Raw genomic sequence first — 22,295 nt, 5'->3', positions numbered from 1 at the left:
AGTCAGAGTGCGGCCTGTGTGATGTCACTCGCCGTAATGAGAGGCCCTTCCAGCAGAAAGTGGAGACTTTGAAAGCAACGCTGCGATCGGGTTCCGTCCATCTGTCAACGGACAACCACCCCATCTTCACACGACATTTCAAAGGCTCAGCAATGATGCGCGCAAGAGCTCTCTACGACTGCGTGGGGGATACGAAGGAGGAACTCAGTTTTAGGATAGGCGACCTCATCACAGATATCAAGGCTGTCGAGGACGACGGGTGGTTCTCCGGGAAACTCCAAGGGTTGGGAGTTGCGGGGCTGTTTCCTGGGAACTATGTTAGGTTTTTGGAGGAGGGGGAGGATGGTGATGAGGTAAGCGAGGGAGCGAGGGTTGGTTGGAAGGCTTGAGGTTCCGAGCGGTAGCGAGGGATGTCGCTTGTGACTGATTCGCGCAAGGGAGCCGCTAGGCGACTTGGAGCGAATGCGGAGGGCGCCGAGCGAAGCGAGGAGCAGGGATGCTTGAGGCAGGCAATCCCCAGGCGAGCCTTGGTTCGGACTGGGGGACCGAGCGTTAGCGAGATTGACCAGACCGAACGCCTTCGCGAGCGACAGCGAGCGCGAGCAGAGCGAGTCTCAGATTGCTCCGCTCCGCTTCAACAACCCCGTCGCGAGCGAAGTGAGCAGAATATCGTTCAACTATCCGTCAACCATGGTTGCTGATGGTTGATGGATGAAGGGTATTTTTCATGCCGTGAGTCTTGTCTAACGCCTTCGCGCGATTTGCAGACAGCTGCGCCCTCTATAGCCACCGCTGCCCGATCGTACACTACTGGGGTGAGAACATGGATGTGTTTGCTTTTCGCGTGTTGGAGGTCTTCCATTGCTCACTCTCCCTGTGTATCCCGCAGGCCGTTCGCTCCACATCAGCCAACTCCGTGTCTTCCCTGGGTCGCGAAAACGCGGTCGGTGGTGTATCAGTCGGCTCAGCAGGCCGATTCCCCACCGTGACGCCATCAATAAACCTCCGACGAGACCTCTCCAACAATTCGCTCTCATCCGCCGTAAGCGACACAGCATCGAACTCGGATGCAGGGTTCCGCTCCGGTCTACGGTCCGCCGCAAAACCTGCAGATTTCGACTCGAAAACAACCGAGAGCACCGCGTCCCCAGAAGCAGAGTCTGAACGCCGGTTAAAGAAGAAGATGGAGGTTCAAGCCACCCGCTTGGCTATACTGGAAAAATCCAACGCGATGGCGAAAGCGGGGCGCGAGAGCATGATCGCCGCCCGGAAAAGCTCTTATGGGAACGTCGCGGGTACGAGGGCGTCGGAAGACTCGGAGCAGCGATACGGCGCTGGGCTACCGCGGTCCAGCAGCGCGTCGTCGGGGTTGTCGGTGGGGACCGACGAAGGATCGGTGGGGAGCGGGGTCGCACAGCTTCGTAGCAAATTTGGCGGGATGGGCGTGACGGAGAACTCGAATGCGAGTGGTCCGGCTGTGCCTAGTCGACCGCCTGTTGTGCAGTCCAACCAGACCTATGCCGGTCCGGGACTGCCCGCGCGTGCCTCACCATCCCAAATCCGAAAATCCGCTACGGCGCCGACCGCCGCGGTCTTCACCTCCGTCATGAACAACCAGCTCCAGAGCGCAGAAGCGGACGACACTACAACAGAACGACTAGTCAAACCCTCCGCCCTCCGCGGCCAACCAACCCCTTTCAACGCCGCCCTCCAACAACGCTCAGTCTCCCACACCCTCTCAACCTCAACAACCGCCGTCCCCACCTCCCTCGAACAAACCCCAAAACTCCGCTCATTCACGTCCTCCGCGCCTCAGTTACCCCCATCCCTCCCCAACAGGCGCCCCGGCCAAGAACCGGATCCGGCACAACAACAGCAGCAACCATTCGCGTTACCAGCCCGTCCAGGCGCAGGATCCGCCCTCGGCCTCCCTAAAGCCGTCGACACAACAGGGCCCCCCATCCCCTCCCGTCCCTCCACCTCCACAACTACACCACCGCCCACCCGCCGCCCAGCCCCTCGCCCGGTCCCACCCCGTCCCACCCCCCGCCCTGTCCCGCCCCACCCGACCTCAAACACACCCCCCATCCAACCAGACGCGGTACAACGATACACGGAACTGTTCCATGCAACGGATACGGACGGGGATGGACGTGTGGGCGGTGAGGAGACGAGGGGGTTATGGTTGAGGAGTGGGTTGGGGAATATGGATTTGGGGTTGATTTGGTACGTTCTGTCTTTTTGGTGGATGGGAGAGAGGAAGAGAAGGCGCGCTTTGTAACACTTGCTCTTTTATTTGTGGAAATAGGAATTTGGCGGATAGGGATGGAGACGCCATGCTGTCCCTTGACGAGTTTTGTATAGGTAGCGATCGCTATTTTCCTTATCTCTGAGCCTACTCCTTTTCATCTGCTCAATGCGACCTATCATATCTTCCCCTCACAGGCATGTACCTCATCGACGCACGACTGGGCGGGACGGAGATTCCTGAGCGGCTGCCTAATGAGCTTGCGCGATGGAGTGCTGCGTGAAGATTGAAGATGTCTCTTCTTTTGCGAGGGAGCGTCATGTGCCCTCCCTACCGACATCGATGGATTCTGGGTCCATAATACATAATGGGGGCTTTGAACGCCGCGATGTCTTCGAGGGCGAGTAGATATACAAATTATATACTATTAGATCAGATTCGAAAGGAGAACAGTCTCGAAGAAAAGACACGAACAAATGGATAAGTACAGAAGGGAGGAAAAGTCATAAGCCGCCTTTGCTCAACGGTCCCGGACGGGTTATGGAGGGAGGGGGAGACTATGTTAAAACCACGCCGTTGGGGGATACGCGATAGTCAGAACAAACAGATAATACAGTGCCTACAGTTGCACAACCTCAACAACGAAGGGTGCAAGCTCCACCTCACACATGATGATCCCCGTGTCCTTTCCCATGCCCTCCTCCATGCCCATGATCCTTCCCATGTCCATGCGCATCCTTCCCATGCCCCCCATGCGCATCCTTCTTCTTTCCCCCACCCACGACAACAATACTCTCATGCAACTTCTTGACAAACTTGAACTCAAACCAAAACAGCATGCCGGCAAGGAAGAGTAGCGCGGCAGCGGCGTAGGAGAGCATCCGCGCAGGTCCGAGCTGGGCTGTCTTGTCGTGCAGCGAGGCGCGGATGAGGTCGAGGGTGCAGGTGGAGAATGTCGTCGCGAGGGATGTGCTTATGCTGTTGAAATAAAACTTCCAGTGTGAGTATTTTGATGGGGGTGGTTTTTTTGCCAACAGGGGATGCGGGATGGCGGGGGGGGCTTACGTGGTGCAGATAGCGGCAATGAAAGCGTAAACAGCGGGCTGTCTGATCGGTCTCCTTAGCGCGGTTTGGACGAGCGCGATGCAGGTGAAGAGCCAGGCGAGGATGTGCAGGGCCATGAATGTCATTACTGAGGATTTGTCTGCATACAAAAAAAGCCACATCAGTCCGCTCATCCTCACCCGACATCCCAGCGAGAACAAAACGAATGACCCCACCGCTAGACCGATCCTTATCACTCTTCGCATAATCCACACACGGCCTCTGAAACGACACGCAGAATCTTGTAGGGCTCGAGACTTTGTCGCTGAGGACGGGGCAGAAACCCCAGACGCCCGTTGTGAAGTTTTTGGATTTCACCCATGTTAGGTCGCTGTGTCGCGGGATAAGGAGGGTGGGTGAGTTTGCGTGTTGGTGGGGAGGATGTGGAGTTTGATAGTTTACCGGAGGAGGGAGAGTGGTAGACCGCCGAGGATGACCAGTGTTAGGAGGAGCTGTGGGGGAGGGGTGAGTATCGACCTCGGACCTAGAGTTGACATTCCCCGTCGATGGAGGTCCACTTACCAGAGCGAGCAGCGCAGCGACGTACCCGAGTCCTTGTCTGGAGGTCATCTTTCACACCGTCTCCACTTCTTATTTTCCTCACGATTGTAGGTTACTTCAGACGCTGGAGAACTGTTCCGGAAACGTTGTTAGGTCCGGGGGCCACTGCACAAACACACGGACAAGGACAACCGTAAGGTGGCGGACGTTGAAATGGCAAAAGTTCTCGAAGCAAGAAGCCTGGCACAAGATGTCAACTCATGCATCTTGAAGGTCCGTTTTATTGTGGGCGAAGGGACCGGACGGCAATATCGTGAGGGGAAAAAGGGGATGTCCAAAACCAAAGGGACTTGGGCAAGAAGGGGGAAACCGGTGAACGCGTCCCCTTTTGGCTTCGACGCGTTGGATTTGCACGCGTTGCTCTCACGTTGCTCTCATGCCATGTTCCATCTCGCATCCGAATATAAAGAGTAAGACTGTATACAGTAGCTACAGTACTTCTGCTCATATACGTATGAAGGGCGATTCCCTCAGATCCAGATGGCGGGCGTGCGATAGTTGTTCCGGAGGTCTACATGATCCAAGGGCTAGGGTAATCGTCGATGAGGTTGTTTCAATGGTGGGCCGCAGGCTGAGTGAGTACAAGCAGCATCCACAGCGTACGGCGTATTGTTTAGACCGAAGAGCAATCGCAGCAGTAGCCAAGTCCAATCCCGGCCAGAAATAGGTAGGGCCGTGTATGTGGAGAAGGTGGTTGCTCTCCAAACCGCTTGGAAATGCAGGCGCTCAGCATTCATGAGCGTTGAGCGCCAGCATTTCTTCTGTGACGGCGGACAACCCCGAGTGCAGCGCGGACATGGCGGACTTCCATGTTCGGTGCGCATGAGGATCTGGTAGACCGCAAGGCTTCGTCCTGCATATCCACCTTCTCCACATACATGGCCCTCACCTACACGGGCCCCAACAAGAAGCGTAACTGCGCCTTCTGCATATAAGCAGCCGTGAGTTGAGAACGTGTTCCTGCACGACAACATAGAGTCGCCACTCGCATTTATAGCCCGCTTCGTGGGACGCTCGACACTCCTTCAATACTCGCTTTCACCATCTCACATACGCAACTCCTACTTTCATACTTTCTCCTTTTTTTACTGGTTTCCCATTCCTTTCTCAGGGAAGTATAGGAGAGGTTGACAAACACTGAGATGGCCCATTTTGCCGGCTCAGATATCCTGGTACGTTCAGTAACCCACTAGCAACCCATTTATTCTTCCTTTGTTTTACGGGTTTCCCACATCCTTCCTTCCTCAAGAATGCACAGTAGGAGGGTTGGCAAAAAGTTGGGTTTATAGCCCACTGTGAGTGAATCTGCGCATCCATACTGTGGCGGGTATGTCCAAATATCTCATCTCACACTCGCAACTCATATTTTTCTTCCTTTGTTTTATGGGTTTCCTATTCCTTTCGGACGTAGGAGGGTTGACAAAAAATTGGGTTTAGCCCACTTTGGGTGAAGCTCCGGCTCAGAAGGGGTTAGTAAAAGGCGAATCCCTTATTTGTTCAGTCGAAACTCCGTGGGCGGATGGAGAAAAATCGAAACCTTGGAATTGTGGTCGCCTTTTATAGCCGCGAGGCCTGAGAGAATCGCGAGTGGCGCAGTCCGACATGGGTGGCACAGCCATGCTAAATGCCCGCAATCCGTGCGACCTTAATGTTGGCCCCACGTGACTTGCGAATTCGACACCGGCCGTCAAAGCTAGACTCAACAGCTTATCAAAGCAAATGCAAGTGGGAGGGGAGACATATACCTTTCAATAGAACGGATTATCATTGAAAGTCTTTGTAAAGTGTATCTGTTACTGCACTGCATATTGAAGGATCATCTGCATTGACGAACAGGCAAAAGTTGAGCACGCCATAAGGAAGGAGAGTAAAGGTGCCAGTTCGCTTTCGCATGCCCTTCTACAAGACCTCATTCTCAATCACCGCCGCAACCCCCTGCCCAATGCCAACGCACATGGAGACGATCCCAAATCGCTTCTTCTGCCGACGCAGTTCAGGAAGAAGTGTAGCAATCTGACGGGACCCAGTAGCACCCATCGGATGCCCGTACGAAATACTCCCACCTTTGGGGTTGATCTTATCAATGGGAATGCCGAGCTTCTGCTGCACATATACACATTGCGAAGCAAACGCCTCGTTGATCTCATAGATGTCAATGTCGTCCGTTTTTAGCCCGACTTGGCGGAGCACTTGCGGGATGGCCTTTTCTGGTCCGATGCCCATGATTCGGGCGGGAACGCCAACGGCGGTGTAGCCCAGCCATCGGGCCAGGACAGGCAGTCCGAGCATCTCGGCGATGCTGCGGCGCATTAGGAGGACAGCGGCGGCACCGTCCGTGACTTGTGATGCGTTGCCGGCGGTGGTGGATCCGTCTTTGCTGAACGCCGGCTTGAGTTTTGCTAGGCCTTCCGCCGTGGTTGGGCGGATACCATCGTCTCTGCTGACCACGGTGCCGTTGCGGAGAGTCACGGGGATGATCTCCTCATCGAACAAACCCTCTTTCTGTGCTTTGGCGGCTAACGTGTGGGACCGCAACGCAAATTTGTCCTGTTCGTCACGGCTGATGCCAAACTCTCTCGCGACGTTTTCGGAGGTGATGCCCATAGGCGTGAGCACTTCCGCGGACGGGCCATACGCGAGGATCTCTTGATCGATATCCATCTGCGGAGTCGGGCTGTAGTACATGCTCATCGACTCGACGCCAGACCCAATCCCCACATCAATGTATCCAGCCTTGATAGCGGACGCAATGTTGGCGCAAGTAGCGAGACCCGACGAGCATTGTCTATTGACAGCAGCCAACGCTACAGACTCGGGGTAACCGGCGTAGAGAGCAGCCATGCGGGATGTGGTGACGCCTGCACCCGGCATGCAGACGTTGCCGACTTGGATGTCTTGGACGAGGGCGGGGTCGATGCCGGTCTTTTCGCGGATGGATTTTAGGGCGACTGAGAGGAGGTACTCGGGGTGGGTTTCTTTGAAGGCGCCTTTTCCGGCTTTGCAGAGGGGGGTGCGGTAGGCGGCGACAATGACTACATCGTCGGGGCTTCTGGGAGCTTTGGCTATGGGGGATGAGATTGTGAGGAACTTCGAAGAACCTAGTTATGTGGACACGTAGATCCGAGTACCAATACTCACCAGCTCCAGTAATAGTAAGATGGTTAGCGATGCTGTCGATTCTGTCCGAAGCCGTCGACATTTTGCGAAATCCGCGGTAAGCGATGTTTTGATGCGGTTTGGTAAAAGTGACAAGAAGAGGATGTATATATCGAGAGTTAAGCATCTGGTGGTATCAGCTGACAAAAGTCGAGTGAAAAAAAAAGGCAGGGAAGCCAACCGACTGGACCTCGACTTTATACTGCTCGAGCTCGGTGGACGAAGACATGCCTGCCACGTGTATGCTTCGAAATCAAGGTGTTCTCGTGAGGTCTCGAACGACAGGTTTTCGACAGGGAGGGGAGTCAGGCGAGTCAGGCGATGGTGGGAGCGCGTGAAAGCGAAACAAACCATTCCGCTTCCAAGGTTAAACGATGACAGCCCGCTTCCACACTCCCCTTTGTTACATAGTACTAGCTACTAGACAGAATTGTTGTTCCTAAGCACCCCGCCTAACACCGACGGGCACCTTGGCTGCTTTGGTCTTCTGGGCCAATAGTGCGTGATTTCCAAAGAGGAATCATGCATCAAGTGAAGGGTGCAGAGTTTCTCAGCGCTGGGCGACAGGTTGATAGACTGGGGACTTGACCTTCTCCGGCCGCCCGATTGTTGTCCCAGCCTCCCCGTCATCGTTTTTGCGTTATCGCGTGGGCTTTCAAGTCGCGACAAAATGAAATATCGAGTGACAGGAACTGTGGGCCAAAATTCGAAGTAGCGGGGGCAGCTTCATACTTGTCCTCACCGTCGTCCGTCCCGTTGTTTCTGAGGGGAAGGTCCTGGAGAACGTGATCGGTTTTCTTCGGCGCTAGATGTCAACTGTCCTCCCTCTCCGGCCTGGTTCGTCAACGCGCGGTTCCGTGGCACCGTGGCCTATGGCCTTTGAGAGCGAACCTTTCGCCACACCAGCCTATCTGAACGTACTGTACACCGGGTAGTGGATGGAGCAGAAACACAAATATCAATGACGCCCTCGGCTGATGAGATGAAACAGCTCACATGCTGCTTGACCCCCGTTGATAAAGAACGCAATGTCTATGACGAGATTAACAGGAGATGGGACAGCCCGTAAATTCTTCTTTGGGCAGTAGTCGTTGTCACAGGGTCCCCGAAACAAGATTACAACGATTGCACTGTCACCGGCTTACGCTATGTAGCCCTTCACATGCACCCACAAGCTGCGATCCCGACGATAGCTCCAATATCGGAGCTCACGTATCTTCCTGGTTCCCATGGGACTACCTCTTGAGGAGACTGGGGCGGGCTGAGAGGGAAGTCAGGAACTCTTTCCAAAAAGCGTAGCACCAAATGCGACGGCGCGGCGAATTCGGCCCGTCAAAGGACAATTAATCTTCCCACGTGATGTGCAAGGCGATCTCTCGGCCGTGTGTTTCCGCTTTGTCGTTTTCGAGCTCGCAGGCTGCCCTCCATTTTTTACCCTGCATTGCGGACTATCATTGTGTGGAGACCGACCATAACGGGAGAAGCGAGCCCGGCCTTTAGACTATTCCTGTACACAGAGAGGCCAATTCTGCCGCTTCCTGGGGCGGAAAATCGCGTGGGGAAAAGCTTACCCCCGGAACTGCCGCCTCGCTGTTCATTCTCCACGAACAGCATTTCGCACTCCTTTCGGCATCAAACATCGACAAATGTCTTCGTCGAGAGCTCTATCCGTGGTGTCAAAGGCTGCGAGGGCCATAAGGGCTCCAGCGGCGGTTACCGTCAGCAGCGTGGCCACCTGTCGAACGGCGCGAGGAGCGGTCTGCCAGCAGCAGAGATCGTTTGGGAGTGGAGGTGTGCAAAACGAGCGAGAGGTAAACGGTTGTGAAGAAGCCAGTCGACGCAATCAGGCGAACGGGGTAGCTGATTACTAAACTACTTCGCCTATTCCAGTCTTTCCCATATCAAAACCCGCTGGCGAAAATCTTGCACCCGATCGGCTACATCAAATGGAAAATGAACCGTATCGACTCGGCACGGCATGCGTATGAAAACTGTGCGATTCAGTTCGAGCGGAGGGAGGATTTAGTGAATGGTGCGGACGTACTTGGGTTGGGGTTTCCAGTCTCGTATATGGTGTACTCATCATTTCATTTGGCCTACAGCACTCAATATACCAAACAACTTCCAAACATGGTTCGCAATGACGGTCCTGCACGTGTGGATATACAACGCACGATTGAGGGCCGAGGGCGTCGAGGGGAAAGAGATGAAGCAGGAGATGTTCGACCACATATGGCTGGACGTCGAGATCAAGATACATAAGGCAGGCGTCAAGTCGAACTTTTCAAAGATCATGTCGAATCTGGTCAGCGCATATTATGGACAGACATTGGCTTATGATGAGGGGCTCTATTATGGGGATGATATTTTGGCTGGCGCGTTATGGAGGTGAGAGAATGGAGTCCGCATTTGGATTCGAAGGGAAAGGGTCGCTCATCAAGTCCACATTTAGGAATCTGTGTTCGTCGGAGAACGTTTCAGCACAGCAACTAGAGGAACTGACAAGATACGTGAGACGGCAACTACAACGGATAGACGAGGCCGATCGAGCAGATGTATTAGAAGGGAGATTTACATTCGATGAGGTCAAAGTCTAGCAACAACAAAGGAGCACAAACAGACATGCGCATACACATTCACACACATAGCCTGGCCCCCATTAACACTTGTACAGAAATCCAATTGTACAAAGCATGTCACAAAGTTTTACAATCGCATCCTAATGGTCAACGTCTCTGATGTCGCCTACTTATTGGAGGCAGTGCGATAGAGGTCGCAGGGCGTGTTACAGTCGTTGTTTTTACACGTAAAATCTGGAAGGAGGACCAATATGTGAGATGACATCCATTGTGGCCGACGCCGCGCTAACTCTCCGGTACTTACTTCTTATTCAACAAGAAGATCAGCAAGTTCACATTAACCTTCGCCCCCTCCATCAACGTCATAAACGACTCATTATTATACTGGCTCGCCAGTAAATCCTCCAGTCTCAAATCAATCGACTCGGCAACCGGCACCCCAAAGAACGTCGCATCGATCTTAAACGCCCCCGCCTCGTCGGACGAGATGGTGAGCGTGATCTGGTTGTACGTTTTCGGCGAGTGGTCGTCGATGGAGACCAGCACGCCTTTGCGGTATAGGTCCGCGGCGGTATACTTGTAGGACCCGAATTTGGGCACTTTGCCGGCTTTTTGGAGCTCTTTTTGGTGGGCGTATTGGCGGGTGAAGGGGAGGACGCGTTTTCCTTTGCTGTTGAGGTGGGGGGGGGGGGGGGGGATGTCAATATTCAATGTGCCATGCGTACGAGGTTTGAATAAGTAAGGAATTGTCACACACTGTTTCTTATTCCCGAGCTGGGCCATGCACGCCTCGATGTAGTTGTGGTACGACGTTTTCTGTTCTTCCAAAAATGCCGCTTTTTGTTCCAGCTTTTCGAGAGTGGACTGAAGAGATGCCAGCTCTTTTCTCCTCCTCGACCGTCTGCGGGATTTCGTGAGCATGTCCTAGATGAGAGGAAAGCCCCTTAGGTTTAGATTTTGCAGAGATGTCCGCTGGGCAGGCCATGCATACCTTTGCTAGCGAGTTCAGCATGTCCTGATATCGGTTTCCCTTACTGATGGCGCCTTCGGCCTCAAGTTTGGCCATGTTTTCAAGCGCTCGGCGTTTGAGATTGAAGAAGCTGGGTCTGGAGAGGAGTTGTTATCAGCGTTTGTCCGAGACGTGAGGCAATCCTCCTTCGTTAAACTCACGTTGACCCCTCTTCGCCCTTCAACAAGCTATACTGGCTCGAGTACAAAATATCCCTGCTCTTCGGGCTCGACAAATTCGCCACACTTCCTGGCGATGACGCCGCCAGATTATTCAAGCTCCCACCCACACTATACGACTTGCTCAGATCCACCGCACTCGCATAGTTCGACCTTCCCCCATTCGCCGGCGAATCGGCCTCCCGCGCAGCTATACTCGCCCGGCGGGCCTCAAACTTCTGCGTCTCGGCCTCCACAATCTCCTGGAATCGCGCCTCCTCGCGTTCCGTGACGGGCGCTTCGAGGATGTCCAGGAGGTTGTTCCCTGTTTGAACTTTGATGACGGCGATGATACATCTTTTGGTCTCGTTCCAGAGGAATTTGACGCGGGTGGCGCGCTCGTCTTCGAGGGTTGGGAACCGGTTACGGAGTCGGAGCTCGATTTCCTGTGCGGAGGTGTCGGTTGCGGCTGGGACGGGTTGCAGGTCGTCCATGAGGATACGGAGGTTGTCGGTCTTCTCCGGCGCGATGTCCTGGATATTGTCTTGAAGGATCCGGTGCAGTTGGAAGATCTCGGTGAGGGAGAGCTTGACCACCGGCCGCTGCTTGAGGGCCATCCCGGCATACTCGTCGATGGCGTCGAGGTAGTCGTCCTCGGTCTCTGGATCGACCGTTGTGGCTTCCTTGAAGAAACTCATGAAGGTCTGCGTGGCGTCCGGTGTGATCAAGTGCGCCCCAATCTGGTTCTCGCCTTCCGCGCCGGCTGCTTTGCCGACGGCCATTTGGTGCAGGGCCTTACCCAGCGTGGCGAAATTCTTGCGCTCAGTGGGCGACAGGCTGCTCGCCACGTTCATGTCGATGACTTCGAATTGCTCGGGCTGGATGATCGCCGGGTTGATGTACCGGTAGTAGATGAAGTTCCCGCCGACCAGACGAACAATCTCATCGTCATTGCCCGGGAACCGCTTCTGCAACGTCTCTTTCAACTGTCGTGCGATGAACCGCAGCCCGAACGGCATCTTTTTGGCGGATTTGACTAAACCCGCCAACATATCGTTCGCCAGCTCCTTGAGCTTCGTCAGCCGCTCGCTCTGGATCTTAGCCACCTCCGCGTCCTCCAACGCCTCCTTCTGCGTAATCTCATACGGGCGCTGGCTTTTCTGACCCGTCGCCGATTCCTCTGCCGTGATAAGCGCGCGGTAAATCGCAACGGGGTCAACTTCCAAATTCAAGTTCTTGTCCGCCAACATAGATTTGATGAACGGCTCCACGAGATTCCGCAGATAGTCCGCATTACTCCCCCTTCGTGTGTAATCGATAACAAGACGGAGGAAGAACGGGTCCGCGCGCCAGAACTCGTCAAGGGTGGTGATATCCCCGACCTCAAGATTGATGGCTTCCTTGAACAACGACAGCAGCAGGGACTCCTGCCGTCTGTCCTGGGCATACCCATAGAGAGAAAGCACGACTTTAGTCAAGAACTTGATCGAATTCGCGCCGCTCATCTTGTTGACCGTGAAGACCAATTTGGCGAGATGTTGAGGTTGCGTCTGCAGGAGGTAGAACAGTTCCTCGTAATGCTTGCGTTTTCGTCTGCTTTCCTTGTCGCGGCCACTGAGGTTGATGCTGGCGATGTTGTCCTGAGAGGATTTGGGACCGCCATAGGCGGCTTTCATCTTTTTGGAGGTCGAGCCGACTACTTCGTCGAGGGTGATGCGGTTTTTGACGAGGAGTGAGATTTTGACGTCGAGGTCGCCGAGCTCGGTTTCCGCTGTGATGTTTTCTCGGATTTGTTTGACCACGAGTTGGCGGAGTCGATCGAGTTCTATAAATTATGATTAGTGTGTCGAGCAATTTAGATATCGACCCAGGGCAGAATACCGCGAAGGGCCAGGCTTGCACATACCAATCTCCTCCTCGATATCATAATCATTATCATCAAGAAGCTCTATAAAGTTCTGAAGCACTTTGATCTGAGGATTCTCGAGTTGTGCTGTGCATTGAATCAGAAGTTCAGCACCTCCACTCAACTCGCATGAACCACCGCCATTCTCAAAGCGTTGCAGCGAGATAGAGCCCACTCACATAATGCCTGATACGCTTTCGCAAAGCGCTTCGCTCTCCACATTGACTGGATCTTCGTGACATGTTCGCCCTGAGCTCGCAAAAAGTTCCTGCGCTCCAGATATTGTTCCCGCTGCTTACGTCCACGATACCGCGCTTGAAGCTAGGATCGAACGTTTGCGTCAAACTCCTCGTCTACCGACAAAAGTTCTTGACTTTCGAACATACCTTAACCCAAGCTTGGTCCTTACTATGAATCTCACTCAGCTTCTGCTTATACGCCAACCGCTGCTTCCTGCTCTTCCACGCCGCCTGAATCTTCGAAATCGAGTTTTCATTCTCCTTAAACAGCTGCTTCTTCTCCAAATATTTGCGTCGGGCGAGGCGCATCCGCACGGCGGCCTGCGCGCGCACGATCTTGGCGTGCTCTTCGGCGCGCGCGCGGTCCGCGCGTTGTTGTTGGGCGGCGCGGTGGTGGGAGAGGCGGGTGTGATAGGCGCGTTGGGCGAGGTGCCGGCGTGCGTGGGATTGGGCTTTTATGATAAGGGATTCGTTGTCTTTGAGGAAGCGCTCGCGTTCTGGAGGCGGATGTGGTATGTGAGCGAGCTGTGATCGATGATACGGGAGTCTATGCGACCGCCCGCTGTACCTCTCTGCTCTAGAATCTCAGGAGACGGTGGTGGGGCGTCTTCTAATTCTTTCTTCAAGGCGTCGCCGACAGATTTGAACGCTGGCATCGAAACACCGGCTTGTTCCAGCGATTGCTGAGTCGCATCCAGCTGCTCCTCTGAAATCACCAAGAGGCATGTAAGAACGCTGGGAATCAACAAATCTAGAGCGCTTCATAGAGGACACGAACCGGTGAAGCTAAGCTGTCCGACGAGATTCTTCATCGACGGCGCGAGCCCGTTCTTAGAGAGGAGGTGACTGCGAGAACAGATGGGTGAGAGACCGTAGACATCTCAGCATAATAAAAATGTCGCCCTACCTCAGCGCATGTATGCAATAGATGACTTTGGGGATGTTTTTCTTGTCGTACAGATCCGTCAACTCGAAAAAGAACACCTATGGTGTGGTGTAAGTACCCACTTGCCGCATATACACCGTCTTTACTTGATGTTTTGTACCTCCGGTAGTTTCACACGGCGCATGGCGGTGAAGAAGTAGTTGATGTTGTCTGAATGCCTAAATTGGAGCCGCGATCGGTCCTGCAAATGGTACTAGTATGAACATATGACGACTTCTCTTCAACGTCGCAACCTTGATATACCTCAAAGATCTTCTTCACCACATCAGGCTGGAATGTCTGCGCCAGCCGCGCCAAAACGATTCCATTTCTCAATTCCTCTTCTATCTCGTCGATAGGGGCAATCTGGTCTTTTATACAGGCTTCCACCCATCTACAATTTGCGCATAGACATCAATAAACGATCATAGGCATCCTCAGGTCAAGCATCGCCAGCAGACATACTCTTTAGCCTCTCCAATATGACACAAGTACTCATAAGCCTGCAACTGGGTCCGCTCCTTATCGATCCAAGTCGCATCGATCTTCTTTGGACTCGTAGTGTCATGTTTAAATTTAAGGCGGCCATGGACTCCCGCGACATCTCCAACGTCGAGCGGGATGGCGGGCAAATCAGGCGTGGTGAAGAATGTCGGGCTGGTGGGGCTGGTTGGAGACCTCGGTTCAGCCATATTCGCGAGCATCAAGGCGTGGGGTTGCTGGTTTGACGCTTGGGGGGAAAACTGTCACAAGAAGGATGCTATCGCATAGAAATGTGGAGGGAGGTTGTTTTTTTGACGCTATGATCTAGGCGGAGTGCCAAGCGGGCTGTAAAAAATGACAGGATGCGCGGGTGGAGCGCGCTAGACCATATTGATGCCACACGAGTGGAGATGGAGTTACCACTGGGCGGGCCAAGTTGGGTGGTCTCTGCTCCTGCATCGAGTGGAGATTGGTCATGGGGCAGCAAGAACGTTGCTGTTAGTTCATGCTTACGCGATGGACCGAGACACGCTGTCGCATTCCCGTCCGCAGTTGCGCCGCCATGCCACAAACACATGGGGAGGCGCATCTTACAGTAAAAGCCACGATTCCCCCAAGAACCTCACTCAGAAACTCCAAGAGTTGCATCTCCATCGACTTAAGAAATCCTACGCAATTCAGCCACCCGTCTACAGCTTGGAACCGCAATACACTTCGAGCATTTCACCATGACCGCCAGAATAGAAAAGTATAGCCACCCCCCGTCCTCTTCTCGCCGATGGACACGTCGCCCTTCGGTAGAAGAGGCGGTCATCGCGGTGCCCCAGGTGGCCCTCCTACACATGTTTGTTATTTTTGGACCGGCGCTGGTTGCCATCTTACACTCGTTGGTGAGTTCGGGCTGTGTGTCGGTGTCGGAAATTTTTGATGCGGGATGAAGAGGGACGGAATTGTGTGGGGTGTCAGAATGCGCGACTGACGTGCCAACCGTCACACCTCCCCCTCCCATAGAATTACCTCCGCGATCGAACCATTACGACCATCTCAACAGCAAAGCACCTGCTCCCAGCGGCCTTCACGTCCTCGTCAAAATCACCAACAATATCACCCTACACATCACCGCCGCGTTCGTCCGCTTCGGGCAAACGCGCTACCCTCTCGCCAAAGCGCGGCTCGCCAGCAGCCCGGTTGCCCGCCGCGAATAACGGCCGGCCGCGAACCCCCGCTACGGCGGCGCCAGTGTCGCGGGTCGTCCAGTTCTCCGAATTACCCAGGCCGGTGTTTAAGACGCTGACGATGGTGGAAGGGATTTGGGAGTGGGCGGTAATCACCACTGCGGGTTTGATTGCCGCGTTGGCGCGAGTGGTGGGGCTGAAACTCAGAGTGAAGATGGATCAACGGGTTTGAGATGGGAAGTGAGATCAGGGGAATGCGTATGGGAAGTGGGGAACGATGTTGGATAGAGGTGTATGAGGCTTCGTGCCCCGCCTCGATTGCAGAGTTGCAGCGAACAGTCCAGCGAGAAATACACACCGATACATAACGCGCCACGCTGAAATCGCCCGCTGGCCGAAAATCAAACAAAACCAAGAACGTCACCGGAGATTTCGTATACCGAGCACGATAAACACCTGAAAAATCAACTGTAGCGTAGCACCTCAAATGCGCTCAAAAACACTCAATAATCTAGTGTCGCACGCAACAGCTAGATATACAAAGAACAGCGTAGTCGAGAGATCATTCCCAGGGAGTTCATTCCCAGGGACACGGTCCCCCAATTTTGTTTTGTTTTGTTTGGATTCTATATACCCTCCTCCCAAATACGCATATCGCATTATATCCAAAATTCGGTCTGCTAAGTCTATGTCTCCTACGCCAAAGCAGCAGCCAACGACCTCAAATGCTCCACCCCATGACTCGCCACGGCTTCCAACGTCTTCCCCAGACTCGCAATCTCCCGTTCTGATTTGTCCCAGATGCGTCGCAGATCGTGTTCAAAATCCACCGTAACATCCTGCATACTCGGCTCGTAGTGATCGTTATCGTCGCTCGGGAGCGCACGCTCGTCCATAGCCCGACACAGTCCCGCAAACTCCGTGCACAGCTGCAGGAGGGACGAGATGAGGTTCCAAAGGACTGCCGTCTATCATTGCAAAAGTAAAACACACATCCAGTTAAAATCGCCGTTATTATAACGAAAGAGCCGCGAATCCTGCAACACGCACCTTGGAACCTAAAAGGCATTTATCCCTCCCACCCGTCACAAACTTCTCATGCAATGTGATAAGCTCATCCATGCCCTGCGCGGTACCGAGCTGGGAATCCAGTTTCGCGCATTCCGCATGGATAATCTACGGCCAAAAATCCGTTAACCAAAAAACCATCATTTCCCCGATGTTGAAAGTAACGCGATATGAACCATCGAAACTCACCCCCCCCATAAAAAACGCCCACAAACTCCCCACAAAATGGCGAAGTCTCAACTTGAGCCCTAAGCGGATGCGTTCCAACTCCACATCCCTCTTCGCCGCTCCACGTCCACCGCGTCCACGACTCCAATCGCGTCCGTTCTCTTCCAATTGTGTCATGGCGTGTTTGATTTGTAGGAGAGCTCGCGTGATGGTGGTGTAGGTTGAGAGGGTTGAAGGGGGGATGATGGGGCGGAGGGGGTGTGGGACCTGGTGACCATAACTCGGGTGAGCCTACGCATTCTCCGGCTCCGACATATTATTCGGGGGACGTACATCATAGCTAATCGTAACGCGATTCAAAACCTCCGCCACATCCCCACCATAGCGCGTCGTCGTCGCCCCGGCAAGCGCAAAATGCACCAACCGCCTATCGACAAACGGGTAATCTGCGGCATAATCAGCAAGCGATTCCGCGAATATCGAGTTCAGCAGCTCCGGTTTCGCAGGGAGCTTCTTCGCTTGCATCTATCATACCGGGGAGGAAATTTCGTCGGGTAAATACAACAGTGGCGCCACGCACTTTCCACCCCGATGAACTACAGCCCTCTTACATTCCGGAAAACCCTCCCCGAAAACGCATGCATAACCGGCCCAGCCGTCATCAGACACACAGCCTGCAGAGCCCTCAGATGCTCTCTCAGGCCGCACTTGTCCAGGAGCAGGCGGGTGAGGTGGTTGCCGACTGCGAGTTTCTGGGCGGTGATGCGCTGGGCAAGGGCGGTGGGGAGGGTATGGGTTGTGGGGTGGAGGGTGGCCGGTGGGGTTGGGGGTGCTGGGAGGATGGTAGGTGAGGCTTTTTCATGGTGGATGCCAGGGTAATGCATCGGCCCTGGTACTCACCTTCGGAAATGTCACGGTTCTCATCAGGCTGCACATGATCCGGCGTATCCAGACCCAAAAGCGCCGACATGGCTCTCGGCACCTCCCCAACATCCCGACCACGGTCCCCACTCCCAATCTCCGGCGCCACAGCTCGCCCAGGGTCCAGTAACTCAGCAATCTCATCCTGCAACGGCCGCCCGTACGCTGATTTACATCGCAGAGCCTACACGAACATCCCATAAAGAGGTCTATCAGTACTTCAAACCCCTTACGTCACGAATCCCCATTGACAGCCTGAGCGACGAACCTGTTTAGCATCCAACCGCTCAATCATCGCCAAGCTCTTGCCACACGTCAACACATCGCGGCAGCTCGTCACCAAAAAGGTCGGGACTGCTGGGCCGGCTTTATTTGTGTCGGCGGATGGATGTGTTCTGATGGAGTAGGTGTGGTACCAGTCATCCGTTTGGATATCGTCGGGTGATTGTCTGTAGTAATCCAGGGTCCTGAGCAAATGTTCTGTTTTTCCGGAATCCGAATACGTTCCACTCTTTCCATGAATCCACCGTACCTAACCAACAAAAACTCATCAAAAGGATCATCCAACACCCCCTGCTGTATCCAAGAATGAATCATCCGCAAGTACGGCTCCACCGTCCGCGCCAGGACTTGCATGATCACCGCCAGCTTATGCGGCTGGCATGCGAATTCGTAGTACGCTGCTCGGGTGTGCAGGGTCGATAGGAGGGTGTTTGTTAGGTCTGCTGAGGAGGCTACTGTGGGAGTGGGTGAGTAGGAGGGTCAAGTTTCTGACGCCAACGGTAGCCTTACCATCTTCGGCACGGACTCCACCGATGATTGAACTGAAGTCCCTGAAGATGTCGGTTTTGAGACTCAACCGGGTCTGAAGTTCCATCAGTGTGCAAACCTCTTGCTCGCCAGCCTCTGTGCGCGGTCGGTCGTCAGTGTTTATATGAGAAAAGATGATGCTTCCACGGCGCATACTTTGCATGGCCCGCATATACGGCTGAAACATCATTTCCAGCTCCGCAATGTCCTGATCGAGTTCCAGCAGGAGGCTTGACAACGCGTTGGCGAACGCTTCCTCGGTCAGATTCCGTGCTCCAACGCCTGATGATACTCTTTGGATTGCTTTAGCCATATGGTAAAGATCTCGCAAGGATGGATATGGGGAACTACCTGGCTATGTAGTTCCGGACTCGGTTAACGGCGCTACCACACTCCGCAAACCATTCCAAAATGTCTCTCAATGACCGTTCGGTGGCATGTAATAAGCGGAGCTCATTATCCACCTGGCTGTATGGTCAGTCCGACATCGGTTGGATCACGACGAGAACAGGGCTCCTCACCTGCACCGTCCCATCTTCAAGCACCGTGAACACAGGAGTCGATGCACCCCCCATCATGAACAGACATTCACGCACAAGGTCGCGTTCCTCTGCAACTTTCCATGGCTGGAAGATCGACTCGGTTTCATCTATTCGATGGGTCTCGAGAGCTGGGACTGCGGGTTGTGGGATGAGATACGAGGGAGCGATGATTGGAATGCCCATAGGAAGATGCATACCTAGAGAACAGGGGTCATCGGGGTCGTACTGCTTATCTGTCGAGCGCATGTCAATCAACTTGATGTCTGTGGCAGGCAATCAACGCACTTGAGACATCAAGTGGGGACCATACATATAGACGCCTTTGGTGGCTGGTTCCAGTATTGCAAATCGTTCAGAAGCCGATACTCTCTCTGCCGAAAGGCGACCCTGCGTTCTTCCGCTTGGAAGTTCCTCCAATCATGTGCCCAATGTCCCTCTTCGTCCTGCCGAACGGCCCTGAATTAGCCAATGTATCGCCAGCACTGACAGCCAAATGCCCCTCCCTTTACCAAAAGCTCGCTATTCCAACTTTCCACCACTTTCGTCGTGTCAGCATCCGCACTCTCCGAGTCCGTGTCAATCTCCACTTCCTCCTCCGCTTTCCAATGCGATCCAACCAGAGGCTCCTCTGCAATGATATCTTCCCAGCTAATGGATGTCTCCTTCTCGATGCTAGACAAGGTGGGAGTGTACTCGTGGTGCGTTGGGGTGTCGGACAGTTCCAGTAGGAGCCTTAGAACATCGTTGATCTATTTAAATCAATAGATCCTCCCTATCAGACTTTGCGAACCCAAGCCCCCCACAGCGGACAGGATCATACCAAGAGCAGCTCTTTGGGCTGCTGTCGAAACAGAGAATCGATGTGCCGGGAGAGGGTTTCCATCGCTCGCAACTGTCCATGCATAGAGAACTTTTCCAGTAGTCTACGTTGCGATATTAGCTTCACTACAAAACATCGTGGACGGGGGAGAGGCTGAGAGTTACCCTCTGTATCGATGGGCGACCTCATGCTCATTGGTCGTCTGGAAGTTATGCTCGGCGAGGTTCTTCTGGACAAAACTCACATATACTTGGAAGTATTCGTTATCTGGCTGCATGCACTTTCATAGGTCAAAGTCTGCGTGGGAATTTGACATGTACTCTCACTCCTTCCTCCTCACCTCCAGGCCGGTGACGAGTTTGACCAGTTGGTCGGCCTTCTGGATACTTCGCTGCCCAGCAGCGGAGAACCTACGCCAGCTGCTCATTGCGAGAGGGCGACTATACCGCACGGAGGGAGGGTACGCTGGGATAGAATTCAGGTCAGCCGTCTGCCTGGGAGCTCCCCGTTGCGCTGAACGGACGGCCATCTCCGTCCGAACCCCTCCGTCCAGTCCGTCGTCCAAACGCGTCGCGTGCAGTGGGGAAAAGTCAAGTCATGAGCTTGGGAACCCCTCCGCAACCTAGCAGCCCAACGCCGTTTCCAAAAGCCAACAACGACCAAAAATGATCTCAACCGCGGACGTTATGGCAGAGGCAGAGGCTGCCACACCAATCGCCGTGTCTCAGGGCACAAAACGTGAATCGGACGCTATGGGTTTGTTCCTTTCCAACCTCTTCACTTCCTGTCGAAAAACACCGTGCTTCCCCACCAATTCTTATCGGTTTCCTACTTTCCCATGTCGGCAGCTGAGGGTGAAGAGACCGTCACGTTTAAGCTTAGCCATGGCAAAAAAGTGTACGATATCAGTGTGCCCAAGTCGAACAATATCAGTCAAGTGAAGCAGCAGGTAGAGGAGTTGACAGGGGTGCATGCGCTCATGCAGAAGCTGCTTTTCAAAGGTTTGTGGAATGTGCCAGGAATGCTTGAGGTTGTTTGATACTGAAATCACTTCTCATAGGCATGCTGAAGGATGATAAAACTGTGGAGGAGGCTGGTCTGAAGGATGGCGTGAAGGTCATACTCATGGCAAGCAAAGGTGCGTTTGTCGGAGTGCTTGCGAAGTGTTGCGTACCATCGACAGCTGCTCACTCAAAGTCGATTCCCTTGACGCAGTGGAAGACATCGTGAAACTCGCAACAGCAGCAAAAACGACAACGGCTCCAGTAGATGCAGGTAAGTTATGGGCAACGACTTCACACGCGCCAGGTCCATAACACTGAACCATATCACCAGCCCCCGTCAAACGACTAAGCCTCAGCGAACAAACCGAGCACAAGAAAGTGTTAGACAAAGGGAAACCCCCGAACGCCGAGCCGGGCCTCAAAGGTCGAAAACTTCCCCTCCCAGCAAATGGACTACGGGATATGTTTACGCAACGCGGCGACAAGGTCCGGCTGACGTTCAAGTTGGAGCTGGATCAGGTGTGGATTGGGACAAGTGGTGCGTTCCCCATTTTACGCTTCGGGTGGTGTGTTTGGGACAGAGTGGGGAGGCTGAGGTACAACGCATCGACATCAGAGAGGACACAGAAAGTCAACATGAACAGCATCAAGAACGTGAAATCCGAGCCGATCAAAGGACATGAGGAGTATCATATTCTTGCACTCCAGCTTGGTCCTACCGACAAATCAAATTACTACATATATTGGGTGCCGTGTCAATATGTCGACAGTGTCAAAGGTAACTCGCAAAGTCTGGGTGGGAATCGCAGCACGCATTTTGAACCTTGCCTCCGAATTGTAGATGCCATCTTGGGATCCTTCGCGTCGTGGCCATGAAGGAAGCAAATGATTGCCGCGCAAGCTCAATATTCCGGGTGAGAAACCCCCGGGAAAGTCCTCACCACTTTCTACTGCTGCTGCACAGCTAGCCAGTCTGGCGAAAATTTTGGATTCTCAGATCATGTAACTCAGTGCTGAAGCTTTGTGATTGCATTGCTGCTCGACGGCGGGGACGTCAAGTCAGCGACTACCTGGAGGGAGTTCTGTATTCTTTGCTAGCTGAATAAGTGTAAGAGCAGAGATTCCCGTCAGACTGATCAATGTTACAGTAGATAGTCTGAGCACGAGCACGAGCGAGGTCCGCATATCAGGCATTGGCCGTCCGCTTATCTGGCCCTTGGCCGATGTCCAGCAAGACAGTCCTTTCTCGACAGGATTGACACCGAAACCGCAGCGATGGGACTCCCTGATGCTATACCCAATCGCTATTGCGCAGAACGCCTGCTCTCGGCGGAATAGCCCAGTCTCCGCGTCAGAAAGTACATCTCCGGTATAGAAACCTCGTTCCGTGGCTGTTCGCGATTGATCACTCCGGCAAGG

At 53.7% G+C, this 22,295-nt stretch overlaps 8 protein-coding genes across 8 annotated transcripts; 4 read left to right on the top strand and 4 right to left on the bottom strand.

Annotated features, from left to right (window-relative positions):
- Positions 1-64: 64 nt before the first annotated feature.
- EV422DRAFT_224527 (uncharacterized protein) lies at positions 65-2,585 on the top strand. Its single transcript, XM_053065498.1, has 4 exons — positions 65-353; positions 768-815; positions 890-2,364; positions 2,446-2,585. Exons 1-3 carry the CDS (start codon positions 153-155, stop codon positions 2,279-2,281), a joined length of 1,641 nt encoding a protein of 546 aa, XP_052922391.1. The 5' UTR covers positions 65-152; the 3' UTR covers positions 2,282-2,364; positions 2,446-2,585.
- A 164-nt stretch (positions 2,586-2,749) lies between these two features.
- On the bottom strand, positions 2,750-3,722 carry EV422DRAFT_224479 (uncharacterized protein). Its single transcript, XM_053065497.1, has 2 exons — positions 3,314-3,722; positions 2,750-3,226 (listed from the first exon to the last, which is right to left on the bottom strand). Exons 1-2 carry the CDS (start codon positions 3,556-3,558, stop codon positions 2,911-2,913), a joined length of 561 nt encoding a protein of 186 aa, XP_052922390.1. The 5' UTR covers positions 3,559-3,722; the 3' UTR covers positions 2,750-2,910.
- Positions 3,723-5,812: 2,090 nt separating this feature from the next.
- Positions 5,813-7,112, bottom strand: EV422DRAFT_551467 (Thiolase, N-terminal domain-containing protein; the record flags this gene model as incomplete). The annotated part of the gene is made up of 2 exons (XM_053071838.1): positions 5,813-6,975; positions 7,052-7,112. The coding sequence occupies 2 exons, from the start codon at positions 7,110-7,112 to the stop codon at positions 5,813-5,815; spliced, it is 1,224 nt and encodes a 407-aa protein (XP_052922389.1).
- A 1,316-nt stretch (positions 7,113-8,428) lies between these two features.
- EV422DRAFT_224345 (ubiquinol-cytochrome C chaperone-domain-containing protein) lies at positions 8,429-9,807 on the top strand. The gene is made up of 4 exons (XM_053065495.1): positions 8,429-8,880; positions 8,960-9,101; positions 9,172-9,457; positions 9,522-9,807. The coding sequence occupies exons 1-4, from the start codon at positions 8,716-8,718 to the stop codon at positions 9,664-9,666; spliced, it is 738 nt and encodes a 245-aa protein (XP_052922388.1). The 5' UTR covers positions 8,429-8,715; the 3' UTR covers positions 9,667-9,807.
- EV422DRAFT_224332 (uncharacterized protein) lies at positions 9,666-14,824 on the bottom strand. The gene is made up of 14 exons (XM_053065494.1): positions 14,351-14,824; positions 14,150-14,279; positions 14,007-14,087; positions 13,868-13,944; positions 13,739-13,806; positions 13,529-13,666; positions 13,108-13,457; positions 12,901-13,042; positions 12,722-12,808; positions 10,819-12,640; positions 10,640-10,754; positions 10,406-10,572; positions 9,953-10,318; positions 9,666-9,882 (listed from the first exon to the last, which is right to left on the bottom strand). The coding sequence occupies exons 1-14, from the start codon at positions 14,587-14,589 to the stop codon at positions 9,870-9,872; spliced, it is 3,795 nt and encodes a 1,264-aa protein (XP_052922387.1). The 5' UTR covers positions 14,590-14,824; the 3' UTR covers positions 9,666-9,869.
- A 102-nt stretch (positions 14,825-14,926) lies between these two features.
- EV422DRAFT_224261 (uncharacterized protein) lies at positions 14,927-15,903 on the top strand. Its single transcript, XM_053065493.1, has 2 exons — positions 14,927-15,258; positions 15,380-15,903. Exons 1-2 carry the CDS (start codon positions 15,097-15,099, stop codon positions 15,773-15,775), a joined length of 558 nt encoding a protein of 185 aa, XP_052922386.1. The 5' UTR covers positions 14,927-15,096; the 3' UTR covers positions 15,776-15,903.
- A 335-nt stretch (positions 15,904-16,238) lies between these two features.
- EV422DRAFT_570763 (Spc98 family-domain-containing protein) lies at positions 16,239-20,299 on the bottom strand (the record flags this gene model as incomplete). The annotated part of the gene is made up of 18 exons (XM_053072912.1): positions 16,239-16,511; positions 16,594-16,719; positions 16,801-17,046; positions 17,113-17,304; positions 17,391-17,611; positions 17,680-17,884; positions 17,969-18,149; positions 18,233-18,437; positions 18,493-18,606; positions 18,667-18,803; positions 18,862-18,974; positions 19,032-19,186; positions 19,250-19,285; positions 19,363-19,495; positions 19,562-19,801; positions 19,873-19,975; positions 20,037-20,143; positions 20,213-20,299. 18 exons carry the CDS (start codon positions 20,297-20,299, stop codon positions 16,239-16,241), a joined length of 2,874 nt encoding a protein of 957 aa, XP_052922385.1.
- A 305-nt stretch (positions 20,300-20,604) lies between these two features.
- EV422DRAFT_224173 (uncharacterized protein) lies at positions 20,605-21,966 on the top strand. Its single transcript, XM_053065492.1, has 6 exons — positions 20,605-20,873; positions 20,933-21,010; positions 21,088-21,147; positions 21,208-21,414; positions 21,493-21,654; positions 21,718-21,966. Exons 1-6 carry the CDS (start codon positions 20,711-20,713, stop codon positions 21,750-21,752), a joined length of 705 nt encoding a protein of 234 aa, XP_052922384.1. The 5' UTR covers positions 20,605-20,710; the 3' UTR covers positions 21,753-21,966.
- Positions 21,967-22,295: the final 329 nt, after the last annotated feature.

Source organism: Fimicolochytrium jonesii, assembly GCF_025526975.1.
Source record: "Fimicolochytrium jonesii strain JEL569 chromosome Unknown EV422scaffold_28, whole genome shotgun sequence".
NCBI classification, from domain to species: domain Eukaryota; kingdom Fungi; phylum Chytridiomycota; class Chytridiomycetes; order Spizellomycetales; family Powellomycetaceae; genus Fimicolochytrium; species Fimicolochytrium jonesii.
Note: the sequence above shows the minus strand (reverse complement) of the source record. Positions and strands in the feature narration are given on the sequence as shown.